Source organism: Triticum aestivum, chromosome 6B (genome assembly GCF_018294505.1).
Source record: "Triticum aestivum cultivar Chinese Spring chromosome 6B, IWGSC CS RefSeq v2.1, whole genome shotgun sequence".
Lineage (NCBI taxonomy): Eukaryota > Viridiplantae > Streptophyta > Magnoliopsida > Poales > Poaceae > Triticum > Triticum aestivum.
In genome coordinates this window covers 119,596,727-119,615,535 of record NC_057810.1, presented here as the reverse complement: position 1 = coordinate 119,615,535, position 18,809 = coordinate 119,596,727, and the positions used below count along the sequence as shown (strand labels likewise).

At 49.2% G+C, this 18,809-nt stretch overlaps 1 protein-coding gene across 1 annotated transcript; it reads right to left on the bottom strand.

Moving 5' to 3' along the window:
* Nucleotides 1-1,330: 1,330 nt before the first annotated feature.
* LOC123133709 (pentatricopeptide repeat-containing protein At4g01990, mitochondrial) lies at nucleotides 1,331-7,477 on the bottom strand. Its single transcript, XM_044553132.1, has 3 exons — nucleotides 7,317-7,477; nucleotides 7,089-7,272; nucleotides 1,331-3,766 (listed from the first exon to the last, which is right to left on the bottom strand). Exons 1-3 carry the CDS (start codon nucleotides 7,433-7,435, stop codon nucleotides 2,576-2,578), a joined length of 1,494 nt encoding a protein of 497 aa, XP_044409067.1. The 5' UTR covers nucleotides 7,436-7,477; the 3' UTR covers nucleotides 1,331-2,575.
* Nucleotides 7,478-18,809: the final 11,332 nt, after the last annotated feature.

The window sequence follows — 18,809 nt, the reverse complement described above, 5'->3', positions numbered from 1 at the left end:
CGACCCGCCGCTCCGCACGCCGGTGATGGCCGCCGTAGTGAGACGGTGTACGTTGTGTACCCCCTATCCCCTAATCCCCCTTCTGCATCTGCATCTACCTCTATTCCGATCTTGCATGAACTAGTTTGAAGTACTATGGACTCGTATGAAGTAGTATGAACTACCTCTACATGCTTATCTACCTCTATTCCCCATTCCCCTCCGCCATGGATCGAATCTATCGCCGGATCGAACGGGAAAAAGTTCTGCATGTCGAACAGAGAGAAGTGCTTACTGCAATTGCCGCGGGCCAAGTGATGATCCGCTCGCCGGTAATGTAGTCCGGTGGTCTTCTTACTCTGCTCCGATCCGCCACCGCCGATGAGAGTTGGGAGAGTGGGGAGAGTGGGGAGAGGGAGCGGTGAGGGGCGGTGAGGCTAATAACTGCCGGCGCTTCGGGAAGCAACGCGGCTTCTCGAGCGTGGCCGCGCGCGTGCAGCCGCCGCTGCCCACGTGCACCGCTCGGGCCTGGCCCTGGAGAAACTGCTGATTCGTGCGTTTCTAGGGAGCCAGGCCCAGGAGTGCTTTAAGGTTCGTGCCATGCGGGCCGAACAGTGAAAGCAGGCAACCAATCAGCCTGTTTTCATCCCGCACGAGCCAGGCCGGGCCTCATGCAGGCTACCAAACACGCCCTGGATGTATATAAGTCGATGCGCAACTAGCATACAAAATTCAGCCGTTTCATGCATGCACCGACACATTTTTTAGGGAAGTATCAAGTGCAGAAAATGACACAAAAGATCTTCAAATAATTACTTTCTACTCCCTCTGTTCTTAAATATTTGTCTTTCTAGATATTTCAATAAGTGATCACATACGAAGCAAAATGAGTGAATCTATATTTTAAAATATATCTATATACATCCGTATATGGTAGTCCATTTAAAATCTCTAAAAAGAGAAATATTTAGGAACGAAGGAGCAGTAACTGGCGGTACGACAATGCATTATCAACATCCTTGTCATAGAAAGTTATTTCATCCGTCCCACAATATATGATTGTTTTGCAGAACGATTTTATATTATAGGACGGAGGAAGTATTTCACAAATTTGTAACACAAGATTTGGGGTTCATGATTCATGGTAGTATACAAAATGCCCGATTGGATGCCCCTCAGACTTGTGCTGCAACAACACGAGAATAAAATAGAATGGTTTCAGTTAGTTCCGTCATACATAGTGAGAACACTTTCCATTACAAACTGAATCAGGAGAACATATGCCAGGTATGATGTGCCCTGTCCTTCAACACAACTTCCAGCTACTATTTTTTTCTCAACTACAAGTTGTAAGCATCAAGTACAAACCTTATTTCTGAATTTGCAGAGTTGCATGGAAATTATTACAGTTGTAGACTCAACAGGGAGCACATCTCTTTGTCTCTTTATCAATTCACCGCTGTCACTAGGGATAAAAAATACAATTCTAATTGCAGCTTATACAAGTTTGGTGCTGATACTTAATCCTGATAGACAAACAACCACCGCGTGATTATATTATCTAGGCCTTTGAGTAACTCGAAACCATTACTCAGATTTGCCCCTAATTTCGAAGCATGCTCGAATTTGCCCCTCTGCCGTTAAGTGTCCTTATAAAAATGCCCTTCCCTGTCGTTACCGTCTAGTCAAAGCCATGGACAAGCCATCGAGAAGAGATGAAGCTGCATACGATGAACTGTGGGCTCCAAGGCGGCGCCTTTAGGAAGGCTACGACACCGGAGCGCCGCCACCGCCCGATCCGAGAATCAGAGTTTCCCCTGTAGCAACACGATGGGCAATGAGAGCAGCGAAGGGAACGAGCTTCGCCGCCGCCGGTCCGTCCGAAAATAGAACATGTTTTCATCCCGGCCAACACTCACCGCCACCGAACGCCACACCCCAGCTACTACGCCGCCAACACGGCCATGGCCACCGGGCAACACCAAGCCACTGGCTCTGCCCATGAGGTGCTGATACTTATTCCTGATCGACAAACGACCACCTCGTGATTATATTATCTAAGCCTTTGAGTCTTGTTGGTAAGCTTTCAAATACAGAAAAACTGGCCAAAATCTAGCTCTTACATTCGCCTGACATTGCATTGTACCCCAAATGGTTGATTAATTATGTGAGCCAGTTTCCCTAAAAACACTACCTGGTGCAAACAAATAATATATCAGAAATCACTCACCGCTTCCTTGCGCCTCCTCACGAATGGTCGGCAACATTAAACATTAGAGAATACCTGGGTACTGCACCCTCAAAGAATACCTGGGTACTGCAATCGACTGGTTGTCTGGTTGACTACCTGAGCAACATGAAAATAATTGAAAATAACTCCTCCGTCGTATTAGCAGCTTAGATAGATGGTACTACACAGTAGTCAGGGGGTCAAATGTAAAATGCCAAAAGAACTTGCAATTCATGTACAGAAATCCGGTGACAGCAAGCTTTTCACGAGATAACGACATCTTCGACAAGTCATAATTCTGCTCTATGGTGAAGAAAAATTCTACAGTGGCCTCGAGTTCTTACAAAGTTTCTTTCCTTCTCAGTTTCAATTGCCGGAGACACGCTCCAGCAATTTCGTCGTCTCAGGGCCAACGTGAATCCCATCATCTTCGATGCGCTGAGCAATGGATGGGTTGGTTCTACCTGCAGCTATATAGGTCCGCATCATGCCCTCATAAGCTTCTGCATCAAGGCAATCGAGCTTCCTAAGGCACTCGCAGAAAGACTCCACACCGTCAACATCCTTTGACTCTTCATAGTGTTTCAGAAATCTGCTCGTAAGCTTTTCCGATGGCACCCATTTGTGTGTCGTAAGCATCTTCTTTGCATCTCTCAAGATCTCCAGTGCCGCCGTAACGTCAGATCTGTCCGAATAGAACTCGGCAAATATGTAAACCGTCCTTACATTGCAATGACCCTGAGACATGGTGCTCTGACGGATAGCCTCAGCTTCGTCTATCATACCCTTATCAAGGTAAGCTTTGATCATAACATTTGTTATCCTAATGTCATAATGTCCATGACTCGATTCCCACTCCAGAAAGATTTGCTGCAAAGACTCAAAGTCATCAATCATATTCAGAGCTTCAAGCATTACAAGATAACTTTTGTTCGAGCATTTCTTGAATGTGGACTTCAAAGACTCCCAGATCCTCTTAAGCTCGGTTGAATTGCCAGAACGGGCATACAAATAGATGAGGAAATGCCAGGACAACAACTCAGCTTTATCCATGACTTCCTCAGCTTTCTTTAGAGCCACTTCTGCCTTTCCAAACAGCTCTTGTTTGAGGTAATTGTTTGCCATCATAGTGTACAAGGACCAGTGAACTGGAGCCACCTTCTGCAATTCTTCCAGGACTTTCTCTGCAGCCTCCAGGTCATTCATTGTAACATAGCTTTCTATCAATATGGAGTATGTAAAATTGTTAGCACTTATACCACTTTCTCGCATTGCTTCAAATGTGGAGGGGATTTTCTCTGGCTGGCCCGCCTTTTGGTACAAAGTCATCAAGTTGTTGTACAACAGTGTATTTGGAACCATGTCCATGACTTTCAGCTTCTCAGTTGTTGTACAGCAGTTAAGCAAAGATGAATAAGTTTTCTTTGACTTATCAGGAAGGCTCCAGAAATATTCCTCAGCTGCCTGTATCCCATGCACTTTTGAAACCAGGCCAAGCCGCAGCTCTTGATGCCCAGGTATCAACTTTGCTCCACGAGATTCCATCCAGTCCATCAACTGGATACAAAACAACACAGCTGGATATTATACAGTGAACATAAAAAAGATACTCTGCTCAGAAAGAGGTTGCACCAGAACAGCATAAGAAATCTCTACAGTGAACATAAAAAAGATCCTTAGGAGAGACGCATTAATGCCATCATAATTTAAACCTCTACTGTTAGATCTTGAACCTTCATTTCCTATTGTGAAGTCTTACTTTCCTTCCCTCTAGGACATATTTTCTCCAGGTTTTTGCCTATTTATGTGTGAGAATCGACATCCCCGACTTAGCAGTAGAGTGTGTTACGGGCAAGCTACCAATGGCAGATTAATTCCCCAAAATTGGAAATTAACTCTATTTAAGACCATTCTTAACCATCAATTGTTTTTGTGGTAGACCCCATTGTTCAAATCTCAGACTGTATATGTTTGATCAGCGGTTATTTGTACAGCACATGAAAGAGACGCTTGTTTGAAAAAATTACCCATCAAAATGTTTTTAGCAATTGTCTGTTAGAAACAATACACCTTGTTAACTACAACACAAATTCACTGTTCTAATGAACTAGATCATGGCAAATGCATTTTCTCTCTCAATGTATTCTCTCTGGTGACAGCATTCATAATTATCAGTCATGGGGTTCATAACTGAGTTTCTAATTGATTGGAAATACTGGTTGTAGAAGAATCATTTTTTGGGGGCAGTGAGGGAAAATGCTCCCATACTATCTCTTTATTGTAGCGACATGTATTATTTTGGATTCAGTCCTAACCTTAACATATGCCTGTACAAATATTCCTAGATTACTGGTGTTCGGAAATGGATTACAGTCCCCGATTCCTGTGCCAGTGTGTGCCCGAGTCAATCCCTACCCGGGCTGATCCAAGACCAAGAGACAGCATTGTGAGAGCCGAAAGGACACTTATGGATGAAGGAGGGAGGGGAGGGGACTCCCAAGATCCTACCCAAGGCTGAGAAACAGTGTTGTGAGAGGAAAGGGCGGTACCGGGAACCCAAGGCCACTTGAATGTCCCGTACGCCTCCAGAAGGCCTGGCTTCGAAAGAAACCTACCATCAAAAGGGCATCTCCAGCCGCGCCCCCAGAAAAGCCTTCCCAGGCGATTTTTTCGCGCCGGCGCCGAAAAAACGGCCCAGTCGCGCCCCCAGGAGCCCGATTTTCGCCGGTTTGGGCCGAAAACAGCGCCGGCGGACCCAGCCCGAACCCGGCGCGCTGGGGGGCGCCCGGGGGCGCCGGGGCGAGCTGTTTTGGCGCGAAAAAGACGCGGGCCAGCCGCGTCAGCGACTCGGCGCCTCGTCTTCCCCCAACGGCCTCGGTTCCCGCGGGGAATCAATGGCAAGGCTGCCGCCGGTCAGCCTTGCCATTGATTCCTCACGGGCGGCGCTTCACGGGACGGCGCGCCGACGCCTCCCCTCCCTCGCACGCGTACACACGGGCGCGGCCCGGCTATAAAAGCCGGCGGCCTCCACTCGCCTGTGCCCACACCAGCCCCGCCCCTCGCCGCCGTCCAGCCCCTCCCTCTCCCTGCCTCTCCCGAGCGCCGCCGCCCAGCCCCTCCCTCTACCTCTCCCGAGCCCGCCCAGCCCCGCCGTCGCCATGGCAGAACGCTTCCCCGGAGACGAGGCGGCGGCCAATGGCTTCGGCCGCCGTTCGCTCCGCGAACAGGAGTCCTGGCTCCTGTTCGAGGCGAACATCCCGGCGCCGCCGGACATGCGCGCTGGGCCAACGGGGTGGAGACTCAGCGCCGGGGGAGTGCCCATTCCCCCGTTGCCCGACGCCGTGGCGAAGCCGAAGTACTTCGCCGAGGAGGTCGAGATCGTGCGCGCGTCCCTCACCGACGCCCAACTCTCCCTCCCCCAGTACGCCGCCGACAACCACGCGGCCTGGGCGGCGTATTTCGAGCGCCGCCAGCAGCAGCGATTGGCGTCCACCAACGGCGCGCCGGTGGTCGGCGGCCGGCAGAACAGCGAGGGGCGCCACCTCTGGTGGGGTGTCCCCGGCCGCACACTCGAGGGCGTGCTCACGTACCTCGAGGGCGGCAACGACCCGCCGTTGGCGTACCCCCCGGTGCAGCACCGACGCGTCGGGCCATGGGCGCCAAGGAGGTTCGGGTCCTCCTCCTCTTCCTCCTCCCGATCCTCATCGCACTCCTCCGGCACTCCGGCCCTGCTCGGCGTCAAGGCCGAGCCCGCGGCGGAGTCGCCGCTCAGCCGGCGCACTCGCAGCGCCGGCATCGTCATCAACGAGGGCGGCCGGCGCGCCTCCTCCTCGTCGGCTCCTCCGCGCTTCGTCAAGCCAAAGACGGAGCCAGGGCTGGCGCCGGTGAAGGCGGAGTTCGACGACGACGACGCGGCCCTAGAATGGGCGCGCCAGGACTCCATTGCGATGGAGAAGGCGCGCCGGGATAAGGTGAAGGAGCGTCAGCGCGCTGCCCTGCGCCGCTTCGAGGAGCGCCGACGCGGCCGCGATGAAGACGGGGTCGTTGTCCTATGCGACAGCGACGACGACGACGACGACGCGCCGCCGCCAGTCTGCCATGGCGACGCCGGGTCCAGCAGGGGCGCCCGCGTCAAGGAGGAGAAGGCCGACGACGACGATGGCGGCGACGACTTCAGCCCCTTTCTTTTTTAGATTAGGTTAATGTAATGAAAATGCGCGAATTTCGCCGAAATTTGCCATGTTTAGCCGAAATTTAACTACTTTTTATCATAGCTTCGCCGAACGGTCCTTCTTTTTTTTTTAATACGCGCCTGGGGCAGCCCTGGGGGGCCGACGGCTGGGGACCGACTCGTCCCCAGGGCCATTTTTTGCGCCGGCTCATCCCCAGGCGGCGCTTTTAGACGCCCCCTGGGGGCCAACGGCGGGAGATGCCCTCAGAGCCCCCTTCTGGAGTTCGTGGAGAACATCCAACTTCTATCATGTCCTTGGTTCTCCAATTGCCCTTCAGAGCCCCTGAAGCTGGAGCTCTGTGCAGTATGGCACCTATAATGCTGACCTCTGAAGCTGGAGCAATGTGCAGTATGGCACCTAGTTTCAGTTAGCGTCAGATATCAAATTACCATTGTGGTGATTGCCAACACAATGAGTCTTAAAAGGAACATTCAGTTTGCATCGTGCATTTCCAATAGTGTGACCTTAAATCAAAATTATCCAGAGAGAGAATGCAGAATGGAGGTTTATCCCGAACCCGCTGCTTTCAGCAGAAACACGCTAGTATGTCAAATGTGGTATCGAACAGCAATATATATGAAGGCGCAAACGCATCCCGATCCAAATCAGGCCACCATTTTGCGGGGAGATTGGGGGTGGGGGCTCACCTCGAGCGCGCAAGCGTTGCTCTTGAACTTGCGGAGCTTCCGGACGTAGGCGACGATCTGGTCCGCCGAGAGCGGGCGCCTCTTGCGGAGATAGTTGTCCATCTCCGCCGCCACCATTCCCGGCGGCCTGCCGTACAGTATCGAGATTCTCCTGTAGAGCGGGATCCACGACGGCTCAACGATTCTCCTGTATCGAGATTCTCCTGTACAGCATCGAGATTCTCCTGCCGACGATCAGGGACGGCCGTCTGGGCCTGCGCCTGCGCCTGCGCGAGCTCGTGCGCGAATCTTGCCGGGGCAAGGGAGATGCGCCGCCGCGCCGCCGCGGCGATCGCCGTGCGCAACATGGGTGGCTGACTGGCTGGGGTTTGTTGAGGTTTATTGGGGGGCTTGGCTGCAACAAGAAAAAAGAAAAACGATTTCATGCGAGGTCTTTTGTATGCGCGTATATATATGATCGTTTGTGTTGATGTTAAAAAATAATCTAAGGGGGAGTACATGTATCTTTTAGGATCAACAGAATATCAACGGTCTAATTCAGGATCCCGCAAGAATCATGTGACGAGTGTTGCGGCGTTCCCCGAAAAACTAGGAGCCACCTCAGGAGGCGATTAGGGTTTCGAGTGGAAAGAGGGCGGCCGTCGGTCAATTCTTGCCGGCGGGCTGCACAAAGGGAATCCTGATGGCTGCGGCATCAGGTTCGTCGAGCGGGAAGGATGCTCTCTCGCCAAGGGCAGCGAGGGCACGCATGGAGGAAGCCATGGGGAAATTAGATCTCACGGAAGAGGAGGCAACGCCATTGATCCTGGATGATGTTGATGACGGCGCAAGGCCAACCTGGGCGATTGCGGGGAAGGTTCTCCATCAGAATTTGTTGCATATTCAGACGATTGCCAACGCTTTGCGGCCGGCTTGGGGGAACCCTAGAGGTCTGGTGTTCCGATCGGCTGGTGAGAACATCTTTGTGGCGGAATTTGAGACTCAGCACGATCGCGATCGCGTGTGGGAGGGTTCACCATGGCATGTGAGCAAGCATGTTGTGATTCTTACTGAGTTCAAGGAGAGTATGCAGCCGTCAGAACTGCAATTTGACAAACTCAGGATCTGGGCTAGGGTTTTGAACCTGCCGTTCAACTTGAGGAGTGACACAAGGGGCAAAGTTGTGGCCAGGCAGATTGATACGAACGCATCTGCGGTCCAGTTTAATCCCGTTGGGGGGTTCCTGCGTGCAAGGGTGACCATAGATGTGAGGAAGCCTCTGCGCAAGTGGATATTGATCGATTCTGCAGCGAGAGGCGGCAGGGATTGGTATGACATACAGTACGAGCAGGTACCCAATTTCTGCTTCTCGTGCGGACGATTGGGCCACTCGGATCTTCACTGTCCGACGCCTAGATCACCGGATGAGAACGGCGATTTACCGTTTAAAACGAGCTTGAGAGCGCTGGAAGAGAAGAAGAAAACAGTGTCCAGCGATGGCTCGTCTAAAGAGCAGCAATCTAGTCAGAATAGCAACAAGGAGGCTCCTACGACGAATGCAAAATCAGGCGCAAAAACAGATGCAAATACAGATGCTTATACTGAGGTTGTCTCCCCTCCAAAGAAAAACAATCAAAAGAACAAGAGGAAGGGAGGTCCTCAAAGTCAGAAACTAGTGTATAGACAGATTGCACTGCCACCGGTGACTATCGTGGAGCAGGTGCAAGAGAAAGAAGCCACCAATGCAATGGTGGTTTTCAGAGCGGGAGAGAATGCTTCGGTGGGTGAGGACAGAGATGTTGTGACAGAACGGGAGCCGAAGAAGAAAAAGCCCACACCCACCAATTCTCACAATTTGGATGAATCGGCGGTGGCTGCGTTGCAGCCCCGCCGGGAACAATGAGTTGCCTAAGTTGGAACTGCCGGGGGCTTGGGAACCCAGCGGCAGTTCGTGAGCTTCGCAATGTTGTGAAGCAAGAAGGGCCCGATCTCCTATTTGTTATGGAGACGAAGAGTTCGGCAAATAGAGTGGAAAGTCTGGAACTCCTGCTTGGGTTCGCGGGCTGTTTTGTAGTTAGCAGCGCCGGTCTCAGTGGGGGAATTGGTATGTTTTGGTCCGGGGAACTGGATGCAGAGTTGATGAACTATAGTTCCGGCCATATTGATATGATGGTGCGGAAGAAATTTAATGGCGCGAAGCAATGGAGGGTGACGGGTTTCTATGGTGCACCGAGAGTTGAGGATGGTCTGTTGGAAATATGCCCTGGAGGCAATAATAAATTAGTTATTATTATTATATTTCCTTGTTCATGATAATCGTTTATTATCCATGATATAATTGTATTGATAGGAAACTCAAATACATGTGTGGGTACATAGACAACACCATGTCCCTAGTAAGCCTCTAGTTGACTAGCTCGTTGATCAATAGATGGTTACGGTTTCCTGACAATGGACATTGGATGTCGTTGATAACGGGATCACATCATTAGGAGAATGATGTGATGGACAAGACCCAATCCTAAGCCTAGCACAAAGATCGTGTAGTTCGTATGCTAAAGCTTTTCTAATGTCAAGTATCATTTCCTTAGACCATGAGATTGTGCAACTCCCGGATACCGTAGGAATGCTTTGGGTGTACCAAACGTCACAACATAACTGGGTGGCTATAAAGGTGCACTACGGGTATCTTCGAAAGTGTCTGTTGGGTTGGCACGAATCGAGACTAGGATTTGTCACTCCATGTGACGGAGAGGTATCTCTTGGCCCACTCGGTAGGACATCATCATAATGTGCACAATGTGACCAAGGGGTTGATCATGGGATGATGTGTTACGAAACGAGTAAAGAGACTTGCCGATAACGAGATTGAACAAGGTATCGGGATACCGACGATCGAATCTCGGGCAAGTACAATACCGCTAGACAAAGAGAATTGTATACGGGGTTGATTGAGTCCTTGACATCGTGGTTCATCCGATGAGATCATCGTGGAACATGTGGGAGCCAACATGGGTATCCAGATCCTGCTGTTGGTTATTGACCGGAGAGTTGTCTCGGTCATGTCTACATGGTTCCCGAACCCGTAGGGTCTACACACTTAAGGTTCGATGACTCTAGGGTTATAGAGAATAGATATACATGGTTACCGAATGTTTTTCGGAGTCCCGGATGAGATCCTGGACATCACGAGGAGTTCCGGAATGGTCCGGAGGTAAAGATTTATATATGGGAAGTCCTGTTTTGTGTTGGAAATATGCCCTAGAGGCAATGATAAATGGATTATTATTATATTTCCCTGTTCATGATAATTGTCTTTTATTCATGCTATAATTGTATTATCCGGAAATCGTAATACACGTGTGAATACATAGACCACAATACGTCCCTAGTAAGCCTCTAGTTGACTAGCTCGTTGGTCAACAGATAGTCATGGTTTCCTGACTATGGACATTAGATGTCGTTGACAACGGGATCACATCATTAGGAGAATGATGTGATGGACAAGACCCAATCCTAAGCATAGCACAAGATCGTGTAGTTCGTTTTGCTAGAGCTTTTCCAATGTCAAGTATCTCTTCCTTAGACCATGAGATCGTGTAACTCCCGGATACCGTAGGAGTGCTTTGGGTGTACCAAACGTCACAACGTAACTGGGTGACTATAAAGGTGCACTACAGGTATCTCTGAAAGTGTCTGTTGGGTTGACACGGATCGAGACTGGGATTTGTCACTCCGTATTACGGAGAGGTATCACTGGGCCCACTCGGTAGTGCATCATCATAATGAGCTCAAAGTGACCAAGTGTCTGGTCATGGGATCATGCATTACGATACGAGTAAAGTGACTTGCCAGTAACGAGACTGAACGAGGTATTGGGATACCGACGATCGAGTCTCGGGCAAGTAACATACCGTCTAACAAAGGGAATAGTATACGGGGTTGCTTGAACCCTCGACATCGTGGTTCATCTGATGAGATCATCGAGGAGTATGTGGGAGCCAACATGGGTATCCAGATCCCGCTGTTGGTTATTGACCGGAGAGCTGTCTCGATCATGTCTGCATGTCTCCCGAACCCGTAGGGTCTACACACTTAAGGTTCAATGACGCTAGGGTTGTATGAATATGAGTATGCAGCAAACCAAATGCTGTTCGGAGTCCCGGATGAGATCCCGGATGTCACGAGGAGTTCCGGAATGGTCCGGAGGTAAAGAAAACTATATAGGAAGTGTTGTTTCGGCCATCGGGAAAGTTTCGGTGTCACCAGGTATTGTACCGGGACCACCGGAAGGGTCCCGGGGGTCCACGGGGTGGGGCCACCTATCCCGGAGGGCCCCGTGGGCTGAAGTGGGAGGGGAACCAGCCTCTAGTGGGCTGGTGCGCCCCCCCTTGGGCCCCCCCTGCGCCTAGGGTTGGAAACCCTAGGTGGGGGGCGCACCACTTGCCTTGGGGGGCACTCCACCCCCCTGGCCGCCGCCCCTTGGGAGATTGAATCTCCCAGGGCCGCCCCCCCCCTGGGGGCCTATATAAAGGAGGGCAGGGGGGAGGGCAGCCGCACCCCATGTCTTGGCGCCTCCCTCCCCCTGCTACACCTCGTCCTCCTCCCGCAGCAGCTTGGCGAAGCCCTGCCGGAGTTCTGCTGCATCCACCACCACGCCGTCGTGCTGCTGGATCATCATCAACCTCTCCTTCCCCCTTGCTGGATCAAGATGGAGGAGACGTCATGCTGACCGTACGTGTGTTGAACGCGGAGGTGCCATCCGTTCGGCGCTAGGATCTCCGGTGATAGGATCACGACGAGAACGACCTCAACCCCGTTCTTTTGAACGCTTCCGCTCGCGATCTACAAAGTGGTATGTAGATGCATCTCCCCTTTCACTCGTTTCTTAGATGAACTCATAGATGGATCTTGGTGAAACCGTAGGAAAATTTTTTATTTTCTGCAACGTTCCCCAACAGTGGCATCATGAGCTAGGTCTATGCGTAGTTCTCTATTGCACGAGTAGAACACGGCGTAGATCTTGTCAACTTGCTTGCCGCTACTAGTCTTTTCTTGCTTCAGCGGTATTGTGCGATGAAGCGGCCCGGACCGACCTTACACGTACGCTTACGTGAGACATGTTCCACCGACTGACATGCACTAGTTGCATAAGGTGGCTAGCGGGTGTCTGTCTCTCCTACTTTAGTTGGAGCGGATTAGATGAAAAGGGTCCTTATGAAGGGTAAATAGAAGTTGACAAAATCACGTTGTGGTTATTCGTAGGTAAGAAAACGTTCTTGCTAGAACCCAATTGCAGCCACGTAATAGATGCAACAACAATTAGAGGACGTCTAACTTGTTTTTGCAGCAATTGTCATGTGATGTGATATGGCCAGAAGTTGTGATGAATGATGAATGATATATTGTGATGTATGAGATCATGTTCTTGTAATAGGAATCACGACTTGCATGTCGATGAGTATGACAACCGGCAGGAGCCATAGGAGTTGTCTTTATTTTTTGTATGACCTGCGTGTCATTGAAGAACGCCATGTAAATTACTTTACTTTATTGCTAAACGCGTTAGCCATAGAAGTAGAAGTAGTCGTTGGCGTGACAACTTCATGAAGACACAATGATGGAGATCATGATGATGGAGATCATGGTGCCATGCTGGTGACGAAGATGATCATGGAGCCCCGAAGATGGAGATCGAAGGAGCTATATGATATTGGCCATATCATGTCACTACTATATAATTGCATGTGATGTTTATTATGTTTTATGCATCTTGTTTACTTAGAATGGCGGTAGTAAATAAGATGATCCCTTATAATAATTTCAAGAAAGTGTTCCCCCTAACTGTGCACCGTTGCTAAAGTTCGTCGTTTCGAAGCACCACGTGATGATCGGGTGTGATAGATCCTTACGTTCACATACAACGGGTGTAAGACAGATTTACACATGTAGAACACTTAGGGTTAACTTGACGAGCCTAGCATGTACAGACATGGCCTCGAAACACAGAGATCGAAAGGTCGAACATGAGTCATATGGAAGATACGATCAACATGGAGATGTTCATCGATGATGACTAGTCCGTCTCACGTGATGATCGGACATGGCCTAGTCGACTCGGATCGTGTAACACTTAGATGACTAATCTGAGTGGGAGTTCATTAAATAATTTGATTAGATGAACTTAATTATCATGAACTTAGTCTAAAACTTTTGCAAAATATGTCTTGTAGATCAAATGGCCAACGCTCATGTCAACATGAACTTCAACGCGTTCCTAGAGAAAACCAAGCTGAAAGATGATGGCATCAACTATTCAGACTGGGTCCGGAACCTGAGGATCATCCTCATAGCAGCCAAGAAATATTATGTCCTAGAAGCACCGCTAGGTGAAGCACCCATCCCAGAGAACCAAGACATTATGAATGCTTGGCAATCACGTGCTGATGATTACTCCCTCGTTCAGTGCAGCATGCTTTACAGCTTAGAACCGGGGCTCCAAAAGCGTTTTGAGAAACACGGAGCATATGAGATGTTCGAGGAGCTGAAAATGGTTTTCCAAGCTCATGCCCGGGTCGAGAGATATGAAGTCTCCGACAAGTTCTACAGTTGTAAGATGGAGGAAAACAGTTCTGTCAGTGAGCACATACTCAAAATGTCTGGGTTGCACAACCGCCTGTCCCAGCTGGAGATCAACCTCCCGAACGAGGCGGTCATTGACAGAATCCTTCAGTCGCTCCCACCAAGCTACAAGAGCTTTGTGCTGAACTACAATATGCAGGGGATGGTGAAGACCATTCCTGAAGTATTTTCAATGCTGAAGTCAGCAGAGGTTGAAATCAAGAAAGAACATCAAGTGTTGATGGTCAATAAGACCACTAAGTTCAAGAAGGGCAAGGGTAAGAAGAACTTAAAGAAGGACGGCAAAGATGTTGCCGCGCCCGGTAAGCCAGTTGCCGGGAAGAAGTCAAAGAATGGACCCAAGCCTGAGACTGAGTGCTTTTATTGCAAAGGGAAGGGTCACTGGAAGCGGAACTGCCCCAAATACTTAGCGGACAAGAAGGCCGGCAACACTAAAGGTATATTTGATATACATGTAATTGATGTGTACCTTACCAGTACTCGTAGTAACTCCTGGGTATTTGATACCGGTGCCGTTGCTCATATTTGTAACTCACAGCAGGAGCTGCAGAATAAGCGGAGACTGGCGAAGGACGAGGTGACGATGCGCGTCGGGAATGGTTCCAAGGTCGATGTGATCGCCGTCGGCATGCTACCTCTACATTTACCTACGGGATTAGTTTTAAACCTCAATAATTGTTATTTAGTGCCAAGTTTGAGCATGAACATTGTATCTGGATCTCGTTTGATACGAGATGGCTACTCATTTAAATCCGAGAATAATGGTTGTTCTATTTATATGAGAGATATGTTTTATGGTCATGCCCCGATGGTCAATGGTTCATTCTTAATGAATCTCGAGCGTAATGTTACACATATTCATAGTGTGAATACCAAAAGATGTAAAGTTGATAACGATAGTCCCACATACTTGTGGCACTGCCGCCTTGGTCACATTGGTGTCAAGCGCATGAAGAAGCTCCATGCTGATGGACTTTTAGAGTCTCTCGATTATGAATCATTTGACACATGCGAACCATGCCTCATGGGAAAAATGACCAAGACTCCGTTCTCTAGAACAATGGAGCGAGCAACCAACTTATTGGAAATCATACATACTGATGTGTGTGGTCCAATGAGCGTTGAGGCTCGCGGAGGATATCGTTATGTTCTCACTCTCACTGATGACTTAAGTAGATATGGGTATGTCTACTTGATGAAACACAAGTCTGAGACCTTTGAAAAGTTCAAGGAATTTCAGAATGAAGTAGAGAATCAACGTGACCGAAAGATAAAATTCTTACGATCGGATCGTGGAGGAGAATATTTAAGTCACGAATTTGGTACACACTTAAGAAAATGTGGAATCGTTTCACAACTCACGCTGCCTGGAACACCTCAGCGTAACGGTGTGTCCGAACGTCGTAATCGCACTCTATTGGATATGGTGTGATCTATGATGTCTCTTATTGATTTACCGCTATCATTTCGGAGATACGCTCTAGAGACAGCTACATTCACTTTAAATAGGGCACCGTCTAAATCCGTTGAGACAACACCGTATGAATTGTGGTTTGGGAAGAAACCTAAGCTGTCGTTTCTAAAAGTTTGGGGATGCGATGCTTATGTCAAGAAACTTCAACCTGAAAAGCTCGAACCCAAGTCGGAAAAATGCGTCTTCATAGGATACCCCAAAGAAACCATTGGGAATACCTTCTACCTTAGATCCGAAGGCAAGATCTTTGTTGCCAAGAACGGATCCTTTCTGGAAAAAGAGTTTCTCTCGAAAGGAGTAAATGGGAGGAAAGTAGAACTCGATGAAGTACTACCTCTTGAACCGGAAAGTAGTGTAGCTCAGGAAAATGTTCCTGTGGTGCCTACACCAACTGGAGAGGAAATTAATGATGATGATCAAGGTACTTCGGATCAAGTTGCTACTGAACTTCGTAGGTCCACAAGGACACGTTCCACACCAGAGTGGTATGGCAACCCTGTCCTGGAAATCATGTTGTTAGACAACGGTGAACCTTCGAACTATGAAGAAGCGATGGCGGGCCCAGATTCCAACAAATGGCTAGAAGCCATGCAATCCGAGATAGATACCATGTATGAAAACAAAGTATGGACTTTGACTGACTTGCCCGATGATCGGCGAGCGATAGAAAACAAATGGATCTTTAAGAAGAAGACGGACGCGGATGGTAATGTCACCATCTATAAAGCTCGACTTGTCGCTAAGGGTTATCGGCAAGTTCAAGGGATTGACTACGATGAGACTTTCTCTCCCATAGCAAAGCTTAAGTCCGTCCGAATCATGTTAGCAATTGTCGCATACTATGATTATGAGATATGGCAGATGGACGTCAAAACGGCATTCCTTAACGGTTATCTTAAGGAAGAGCTGTATATGATGCAGCCGGAAGGTTTTGTCGATCCTAAGAATGCTAACAAAGTGTGCAAGCTCCAGCAATCCATTTATGGGCTGGTGCAAGCATCTCGGAGTTGGAACATTCGCTTTGATGAGACGATCAAAGCGTTTGGGTTTATGCGGACTTATGGAGAAGCCTGCGTTTACAAGAAAGTGAGTGGGAGCTCTGTAGCATTTCTCATATTATATGTAGATGACATACTTTTGATGGGAAATGATATAGAATTCTTGGACAGCATTAAGGCCTACTTGAATAAGTGTTTTTCAATGAAGGACCTTGGAGAAGCTGCTTACATATTAGGCATCAAGATCTATAGGGATAGATCAAGACGCCTCATAGGTCTTTCACAAAGCACATACCTTGATAAGATTTTGAAGAAGTTCAAAATGGATCAGTCCAAGAAAGGGTTCTTGCCTGTACTGCAAGGTGTGAAATTGAGCACGGCTCAATGTCCGACCACGGTAAAAAGATAAAGAAGAGATGAGTGTCATCCCCTATGCCTCAGCCATAGGATCTATTATGTATGCCATGCTGTGTACCAGACCTGATGTAAACCTTGCCGTAAGTTTGGTAGGAAGGTACCAAAGTAATCTCGGCAAGGAACACTGGACAGCGGTCAAGAATATCCTGAAGTACCTGAAAAGGACAAAGGACATGTTTCTCGTTTATGGAGGTGACGAAGAGCTCGTCGTAAAGGGTTACATCGACACTAGCTTCGACACAGATCTGGATGACTCGAAGTCACAAACCGGATACGTGTATATGTTGAATGGTGGGGCAGTAAGCTGGTGCAGCTGCAAGCAGAGCGTCGTGGCGGGATCTACATGTGAAGCGGAGTACATGGCAGCCTCGGAGGCAGCACATGAAGCAATATGGGTGAAGGAGTTCATCACCGACCTAGGAGTCATACCCAATGCGTCGGGGCCGATCAAACTCTTCTGTGACAACATTGGAGCTATTGCCCTTGCCAAGGAGCCTAGGTTTCACAAGAAGACCAGGCACATCAAGCGTCGCTTCAACTCCATCCGTGAAAATGTTCAAGATCGAGACATAGATATTTGCAAAGTACATACGGATCTGAATGTCGCAGATCCGTTGATTAACCTCTCTCGCGAGCAAAACATGATCAACACCAGAACTCTATGGGTGTTCGATTCATCACAATGTAACTAGATTATTGACTCTAGTGCAAGTGGGAGACTGTTGGAAATATGCCCTAGAGGCAATAATAAAAGGATTATTATTATATTTCCCTGTTCATGATAATTGTCTTTTATTCATGCTATAATTGTTTTATCCGGAAATCGTAATACACGTGTGAATACATAGACCATAATACGTCCCTAGTAAGCCTCTAGTTGACTAGCTCGTTGGTCAACAGATAGTCATGGTTTCCTGACTATGGACATTAGATGTCGTTGACAATGGGATCACATCATTAGGAGAATGATGTGATGGATAAGACCCAATCCTAAGCATAGCACAAGATCGTGTAGTTCGTTTTGCTAGAGCTTTTCCAATGTCAAGTATCTCTTCCTTAGACTATGAGATCGTGTAACTCCCGGATACCGTAGGAGTGCTTTGGGTGTACCAAACGTCACAACGTAACTGGGTGACTATAAAGGTGCACTACAGGTATCTCTGAAAGTGTCTGTTGGGTTGACACGGATCGAGATTGGGACTTGTCACTCCGTGTTACGGAGAGGTATCACTGGGCCCACTTGGTAGTGCATCATCATAATGAGCTCAAAGTGACCAAGTGTCTGGTCACGGGATCATGCATTACGGTACAAGTAAAGTGACTTGCCGGTAACGAGACTGAACGAGGTATCGGGATACCGACGATCGAGTCTCGGGCAAGTAACATACCGTCTAACAAAGGGAATAGTATACGGGGTTGCTTGAACCCTCGACATCGTGGTTCATCCGATGAGATCATCGAGGAGTATGTGGGAGCCAACATGGGTATCCAGATCCCGCTGTTGGTTATTGACTGGAGAGCTGTCTCGGTCATGTCTGCATGTCTCCCGAACCCGTAGGGTCTACACACTTAAGGTTTGGTGACGCTAGGGTTGTATGAATATGAGTATGCAGCAAACTGAATGTTGTTCGGAGTCCCGGATGAGATCCCGGACATCACGAGGAGTTCCGGAATGGTCCGGAGGTAAAGAAAACTATATAGGAAGTGTTGTTTCGGCCATCGGGAAAGTTTCGGGGTCACCCGGTATTGTACCGGGACCACCGGAAGGGTCCCGGGGGTCCACCGGGTGGGGCCACCTATCCCAGAGGGCCCCGTGGGTTGAAGTGGGAGGGGAACCAGCCCCTAGTGGACTGGTGCGCCCCCCCCCCCCCTGGGCCCCCCTGCGCCTAGGGTTGGAAACCCTAGGTGGGGGGGCGCACCACTTGCCTTGGAGGGCACTCCACCCCCCCTGGCCGCCGCCCCCTTGGGAGATTGAATCTCCCAGGGCTGGCGCCCCCCCCCCTGGGGGCCTATATAAAGGAGGGCAGGGGGGAGGGCAGCCCCACCCCAAGTCTTGGTGCCTCCCTCCCCCTGCTACACCTCGTCCTCCTCCCGCAGCAGCTTGGCGAAGTGTCATGGTTCTAAGCCTGACAGTAGAGTGGGGGTAGGTATGGAGAGGCAAGGTCCTAGCTATGGAGAGGTTGTAAACACAAAGGATGTACGAGTTCAGGC

Excerpts from the sequence above, each read along its gene's own strand:
- LOC123133709 (XM_044553132.1), bottom strand. The coding sequence starts at position 7,435 with ATGTTGCGCACGGCGATCGCCGCGGCGGCGCGGCGGCGCATCTCCCTT. Across the intron at positions 7,273-7,316 it reads ACGGCCGTCCCTGATCGTCG|AATCGTTGAGCCGTCGTGGA; the intron begins GCAGGAGAATCT and ends TCGATACAGGAG. Across the intron at positions 3,767-7,088 it reads GCAACGCTTGCGCGCTCGAG|TTGATGGACTGGATGGAATC; the intron begins GTGAGCCCCCAC and ends TTTTGTATCCAG.